Source organism: Larus michahellis, chromosome 2 (genome assembly GCF_964199755.1).
Source record: "Larus michahellis chromosome 2, bLarMic1.1, whole genome shotgun sequence".
In the NCBI taxonomy this organism is placed as follows: Eukaryota; Metazoa; Chordata; class Aves; order Charadriiformes; family Laridae; genus Larus; species Larus michahellis.
The window spans coordinates 129,062,065-129,069,986 of NC_133897.1; the positions used below are offsets into that span (position 1 = coordinate 129,062,065).

General features: G+C 39.1%; 1 protein-coding gene across 2 annotated transcripts in view; it reads right to left on the reverse strand.

The window, feature by feature from the left end:
• CA8 (carbonic anhydrase 8) overlaps nt 1-7,922 on the reverse strand; it is an 80,012-nt gene that overhangs the window by 43,661 nt on the left and 28,429 nt on the right. For both annotated transcript variants that reach the window (XM_074577086.1, XM_074577085.1), the window contains exons 5-7: nt 6,504-6,566; nt 5,084-5,132; nt 2,282-2,394 (exon numbers count right to left, since the gene is read on the reverse strand). In XM_074577086.1, the coding sequence (XP_074433187.1) occupies nt 2,282-2,394; nt 5,084-5,132; nt 6,504-6,566 (225 nt within the window). The remainder of the gene's footprint in view (nt 1-2,281; nt 2,395-5,083; nt 5,133-6,503; nt 6,567-7,922) is intronic.

Below are 7,922 nucleotides of genomic sequence, written 5' to 3' on the forward strand. Positions count from 1 at the left end.
GATTGCTTTATGGCCTGACAAATGAAAATAGCAAGCCCTAAATTTGTTTCTTACCAGCTATAACCACAGATGCTACTATTATTTATATAAATCACTTGAAGTTTCATAAGCTGTGTTCATTGTTATTCCACAGAAGAAAGTTCTACAAGTTAATGACATGTAAAAATAATGTATTTAAATTCATTAGCAATGCATTTGCACTGATATCTATGCTTTAATACAACAGCAAGCTTAATAAAACCAAATGCCTTTACCAACCTTCCAAGGATGATTCAAAATGGTATATGCTATACTACATCCTCTTATTTTCCACAGACAAAAGCCCTTGCATTTCTAATCTCTCCTTAAACGGAATCTCTCATAGGCACTCATGCCCACATGCACAAAAGAGGCCAGATACTTAATTGCAGCCAAAATGCTAATTACAAGTTAAAATCTTGGATGTCTAGGCTATAGCAAAATATTCTGGCACCCCCAAAATCTTATTTTGGGCATCCTGGAAAACTCTCAGTCCCTCTTGACTTTAGAATCCCAGAATCACTGCCTCTCACTTACTTGTCCCTGTATTTATTTTCAGTTGTCATCTGAAAGCGGTATCTGATGCAAGTAAAATTTTTATCCCACCTTGGCAAAAGTCTTTCATGTTCTTAGTAAGTCTTTTCTGCACAACCTGGACTTTAATGCTGCTGCACTCACAAGTAGCAGTGAGGATTTTTTTCCTAATTGATGCTGATCTACAATGAGTGAAAAGTACTGTGGATCATCTTGGCATCATCTTGTGACTGGCCACCAACTGGATTTAACTCCATTCACCACAACTCTTTGGGCCTGAACATCCAGCCATTTTTTCACCCAGTGAAGCGTACACCCATCAAGCCATCATCATTGGGATTTACACCAGTGGCACAATATTCTCTTTGGAAGACTTATCCCCTTCACACCATGTTCCAACATCTTGTTTTCTTGTCGTATATGAGCAGAAAATAATATTAACTGAAGTTGCATTTCTCTGCTTAATTCCTCTTTCATTCACCCCCCCTGCCATCTCCCACCACACACGGATGGCTTGAACTGTGCTCTCCTCCGTGCATTGTGTGGATTAAAAGGGAATAGAGACAACAGAATCTGCAACTAGCATGAAATAAAATACCATACAATGTCTCAGTGTTATAGGTATGGTCTTTATACTTCTGATTAAGTCCTCCTACTCACCCATATCGTATCTGGTGAATTAGCTGCCAAGTTACAAAATGCACTCTGAAAGTTATTCTGAATCTAATAATGACAACAGAGTTCTCTTTCAATTTACTCAGTAGTAAGCAGCCATAAGACTGTTCCTTTCATAAACAAATAAATATTAGCTTCAACAAATAAGTTTATTGGGAGCTATAGCTTTTATTCTATAATTAGAACCAGAATTCAGTTTTCATATGAAAAGAAACATTGCCAATTTCAAATTGTTAAAATTGTTAAAATATTATGCTGGGATTACTAGCAAAATGTTAGATTATTAAAGCTGAAAAAAATTAAATCTGAATTTATCATCTTTTATACTTTTTTCCTTTCTGTTTGCACATGCTTCAGAGCAGACAATGAAAATTAACACGTTCAGCTGCAGGGATTCTAGATAAAACCCACATTCCTCCAGCTGGGACTCACAGACTTGGGGAGAATATTCATCAGGAGTTTTCATTGTGTTTACTGGGATTAGTTGTAGACAGATTTGAAATGTTTTCTACACAAAGTCTCACATGACTGTTGGACATAATTAAAAAAAAACCACTTTAAAATGCATACAAATTTAAATAGGTAGTTTCTATTTGACATTTATTATAAAACAGAATTAAAAAAGAGCAAGATAAGTTACATATAGTTCAATGCAATATAGCTAGCCTGTACTATGTTAACAATTTTCATTCTCTGGCACATAGTGTCTCCCTGTGCTTTTTTGTTCCTTTAACATCAAAAAGCAGTGATATTTGAAAGCTTACAATTACAAAGAACTGAATTTCTTTTGCCCATTGACTTCTTTCTTTCTTTTTCTTTTACTTAAATAAAGAATTATTTTAAATGCAGATGATAAACGATAACAAGGTTTTTCATCTCTGACCTTTGCATTGCTTTCAGTGACTCAAAAGGCTTAACCTTTACTTGAAAAGCCATGTACTGATCTAATGGGATCTTCAAGGAGAACAGATATAATGTCCTGATATATATATTTGCACGCTATAACCTTTAGCTCATAACCATATTCCAAGGTCACTTTAAGCACAGCCGTTACCTGCACTTGGGACACAGTCAAAGGATAGCGAAATAATATCCAGGTGACACCTTCACTGCAGGGTGGAATGGTTAGAGAGCCCTCGTATACCCAGTAGTCACGCAGAAGTGGATCTGAAATTAAAAGAAATGTGGAATTTTAATGACATTAAGGAAGATAATTGTGTCTTTCAATTATGACAGCTTATGGTAGCCATGGGCTTTCTCATATGACGACACCAGTATGCAGTAAGCTAACGTGTGAATTTATAACCTGCCAAGCACTGTCCAATACTTTCTCATGTGAATGTACATGAGCTTGTGGTCATTGTATTACCATAACTTCCCTCTGCAGATGAGTATTTTAAAGATGAAAATGCCACGTCATAGATGTGAAAAATAACGTGCACAACTCCTTAAACTAACACAGCAAATGAATAATATGGTGGGAAAGAACTCCTGTTAGTGTCAAAAGCTACAAGAAACATCCCATTTTGAAGGCAGAGGGGCGGTGGTGATCAAATTTTAACTGACTTCTACATTTAGGATGTGTCTCAAGGATTAATTTATCTCCTTCTTTAGAAAAAGTCAGTGAAAACAGCTCAAGACAAACTTTTCAGTTCACAATTCGTATTTTATGAGATGCAGTGGTGCCTCCTAGCTTTACAAAAGTCAGTTGAATTTCACAGGAGAAGAAAAATTAAGGTTTACTTAAGAATAAACTTACTTTAGTAAGTTTATAAACTTACTAATAGGTTCATAAATAACTGCTAGAATAAACAGTTGTCTCTCAAGAAAATGTACAACAATGCTTGGTTTCTCCAAGCAGAGTTTTTAACTCTACATGCAATACGTTTGATTTTAATTATCTCAATTTTAAGACCTCAAAGATTCCAGTCACACTGCACTTTGTAAGTGAGACTACACAGGGCTTTCCTTTGCTGCTGTAGGCCACACTCACAAATAATTCCCTGACGCAGCTTAAGAAGCACAGAGAGGAAACTGCCTGACTGTAAAAGAGGGGACAAGAAACAAACCTAGAGAGGAAGTGCAGACAAAGGCTGGTTAATCATGGCATGGAGAGCTAGGGGGAAGGTTGTCACTAGCTTGACAAGGCCAGAATGGGAGACTGGAAACAAATAAACTCGCTTGGTTGACCTAACCAACCTGTTACTGCCATTTCACTACTAGCTCAGAGGAGTATCAGTAGAATTAAATCTTGCTAATGAACCCTGTGACTGTCAGTGAATGGATTTTGTTTTGTAGGTGTAATTTTCTTTCTCAGTTAGGGAATTACATAGCAAATCCATTGAAAGCAAGTTGCATGATCAAACACTCAAAAGTTAAGAACTGCAAGAATTAATTCAGCCCATCCTGTGCATGCATTGTGACAGCGTCTTGTTACATGATCACGTATGTCTTTTCTAGAGAACCTTTCATCATTTACTTGTATAGACAGATGATTTTCTTTTGAAAAGCATCTACTAACATTTGGCTTTCTCAGTACAATATGTGGTCCTTGGTCTTCTTTTTCGAATGCTATTCAAATTCTGCTCGTTAGAAGGACCACATTTTCTCATTTTTACTATTTCTAATGCACTCATTTCTTCAGTGTCTGAGTGCTTCACAAACATGAACGAATTTATCCTTCCAACACCCCAGAGTGGTGAGGAAGGACAGATTACCCCCGCACTTTAAAGCTGGGGATCTGAGGCACAGAGAAGTTAAGGTCAAATGCATCTATTCCTTTGAGGTGTTACGTATGAGATGCTTGGAACCTGATTTCTCAGAGTAGTTAACTTTCTATAGCACTTAATGTAGTCAGAGCACTGCTCCCATTGACTTCAGTTGGAGGTGTAAGCACTCAGCACTTCTGCAAATCAGACCCCATGATCTCAAGTCGGGCACCTAGAAAATGAGGAACACATAGTTAGAGATGACTTTTGAAAATTTTGGTTTATGTGACTTGATCAGCATCAAACAGGAACTCTGAGGCAGGGGTCCTGTAAAAATAACTCAGGGTCACGCAATTAAAAGATCTTTTATAACACATATGCATGAAGGGGCACGGGCAGTCTTAATTCCTGCAATTCCTAATTGCTGAGCACTTGACTTTGCAACCTAAACAATATTCTTTTAATATAATTAATATAGTTTAGTGTAGACCTGGATTACTTTGCAAAATTAAAGTTCTTGCCACTATGACACGGAATTTAGCTCAGAAGGATTCCTTGCAGAAACATGTGTCTTGTAGAAATCCATTTTTTAAAAAGTCGCCATTTTTTTCAAAACACGGTAGAGGAATTGGGTGTTTCTTACTATTCCTCTTTAACTTTTAGATATATGAATTTGAATTTGTCTCCCGTTGTCTCTTTGTATGCTATACAACTGTCATTGCATTATGGCATTGTCTTTTGATGCTGCCAAAAAGCTGCCTTGATAAGTGGGTAACCTTATGCTTTCTTGAGTGAAAACAGGCCTCTGTTTAAGGAATACCAGCTTCCTATTTTTATGCCGAAGTAGAGGAAGGTCTACACATAGCTCCCTCTCTAGGTGGGATGATAAATCACCAAGAAAGCTAGCCATAGCGTTGCCAGCAGAGCATGGACTACAGTATCACATCCCACTCACCGACGAAGGTGCAGATTCATCGTGAATTCCAAAGGGACTTCATCCCTATCCCTGTTAGCACCACTAGGTGCAAAATGCATTACTACCTCATGGGACACTCTCTTGGGCTTGCAGTTAGGCTATGCTTTAGATCAAGATTGTCTCTGCAATTAGCTAGTAATCCACACACACAAAAGTAAGCAAAGGCACCTACCTGGCAATAAAGAGTTGGGATTAAAACAGGGTATTGTTTTGGACTTTCCCTGAAAAAATGAATACAAATCAATCTCATCTCTAGTTTCTTTGAAAATGGTGATGAATAGAGAGGTAAAACACACTGTGTGTTCTTGTAACATTAAGCCTTGAATTCCTGTGCAAAGCAACCTCATTAATAGCCCCATTTGATCATTGTTGCATTTGTCCTTGCAGCTACACAAACACATTTTTTTATTCTATTTTATATTTTACTTCTACGGTTATCTCAGTAATTTGTTAACTTTCTGCCTTGAGTACCTGGGCTCTTTCCAGGTCCCAGCCTTGAAATTCTCCACATGAAATTCAGGGGTTCCACACAAAATGAGTTTAAAAAACAAGGGCCAAGGTGAGCTTTTCCTTGACTGACGTGGATAACACTTAACAAAGTAAACTGGTTCCACATACTTAATGCAAAAAAAATTTATGCATGCCAAAAGTATGTTTGATGCTGACCCTCTGAAAGTCATTAGTATAACACGCTCACAATGACCAGGCCTTTCATGACCTTCCTCTACTTGGTTGTTCTCTCAGTAACGAAACTACAGAGTTCCGTACACTATTGTTTTCTTTGACACATTCATAAACAATGAGTTTGTAATATTAAACATCATGACTGAAGTTTACCATATATTATTTGACTACAAGAAGATTTTCAATTCCCTTCTAATAACAGCTTCTAATTTTTCTGCACTTCAGCATCCACTGAAGTGAATGGCTAATCTCTGCAGGCCAATACAGAACCGCTCATTAATACATCTCAAAATCCTTTAAAATCAAAAGTAAGTATGATTATTTCTATGTTACAGACAAACACCATGAAGCAGAGAGATGTAAGTAACTTGCCCAAGGTCATTTAAGATAGCATCAACATTCTGGAAAGCACTCATATCTCCTCAGTCCTGCTAAGCTTATTATCTGTCCTTCAGGATCCCCACACATAATCCACCTGACAAGATGGCATTGTGCTTTTGCTGATTTCCCACTGCAAGTTAATATAGGTGCTCAGTTCATCTATTCTTTTCCTCTACAAATTAAAACCAGATAAACTTGGAGATACTGCTGCTGGTGTTCACCAAGTATATTGCAGTGCTTGAATTCACACCGACTCCATGATAACCACTAAAAAGGTAGTATTTGCAATCAGTTACTGGTATAGGAGATCAAGCTTTCTGGCCACCAGAAAAGGAAGTAAGTACAGAGACTGTATATTATCTGAATACTGTAAAATGCTGACGTTCCGATACAGGACACCAAATGATGGCTTTCACACACGGTTTTACTACAGGCACATCTGAAACCCTTCTCTTGGCTTCATATAGACCCTTTGCTCACTTTCTGTCTGGTCAGTGAAGGAAGCATTTCTGCAGACAATGCCTTACCTTGTACTGGATGTCCTGGAGAATTTCAGTTACAGCCTTTAGGCCTACATGCTCTTTTCCTATCTGAAATACAGCAAGCAAAGATGATTTTCAGTATCTCGCTGTTTCAGAAACTGTGAGGCAAGACAGAGGTCAACCAGAACAGTAAGTTCTGTACTTGTTAGTTAAGCTACACAACCTTGTGTTAACCAAATACACCCATACATGGCAACTCCAAACAATTAAATCACTATAAAGCCATTAGTCAAAAGTAAATAACTTTAAAGCAGAGACAGAAACTCACAGAACAAGAAAAGGAGTCACAGTTAAGTCTGGTAAGTTTTGACTAACCCTGTTTTGCAGCATGTACTGCTGGAGTCAAAATCATGCAGCATTATGGCATATAAATGCCAAGGATGCAGTTTGTCCTTACCAGTTTTTGTCAGAATCGTACACGGGAGAGAGCAGAGTGAACAAGTACGACAGACGCTTTTTGAATTTGTTCATACAGCGTTGCAAATCTGGCCCTAGGTATCTCTGAGGCTCAGGGGATTTTCTTCTGCCTGCAGAGCACAAAATGGCAGATTGCCTCCCTCACGGCATCTCTGGGATTCTGCTGGCAAAAGCCGGCCTCCTGGCAGCCTGCAGTACTGCCTTTACTGAATGCCTTTAAGGCACAGAAGATGGAGCTTTCAAAAGAAACCTGTTGTTGAAATAAGAGGTTCTTATTTTCCATGAACATTGTTCACTCTGAACACTGATTTCAGCTGCTTCTGATCTAAAGATGGAGGGAGGTCATCCTCCCCCTCTACTCTGCCCTGGTGAGGCCACATCTGGAGCACTCTGTCCAGTTCTGGGCTCCCCAGTTCAAGAAGGACAGGGAACTGTTGGAGAGGGTGCAGCCAAGGGCTACGAAGATGATTGGCGGACTAGAACATCTCTCTTATGAAGAAAGGCTGAGGGACTTGGGTCTTTTTCAGTCTGGAAAAAAGAAGACTGAGGGGGGATCTTATTAACGCTTATAAATACTTAAAGGGTGGGTGTCAGGAGGATGGGGCCAAGCTCTTTTCAGTGATGCCCAGTGACAGGACAAGAGGTAACAAGCACGAACTTGAGCATAGGAAATTCCACCTAAACATGAGGAGGAACTTCTTTACCCCGAGGGTGGCAGAGCACTGGCACAGGCTGCCCAGAGAGGTGGTGGAGTCTCCATCTCTGGAGACATTCAAAACCCACCTGGACGCGTTCCTGTGCAACCTGCTGTAGGTGACCCTGCTCTGGCAGGGGGGTCTGACTAGATGATCTCCAGAGGTCTCTTCCAACCCCTACCATTCTATAATTCTGTGATTCTGTAAATCACCCATTCTAGGACCCCAGCTTTTACCTTCAGAACAACATTGTCAAAATAGGAAGAGTCAGAATGGCCTTCCACTTGATTTC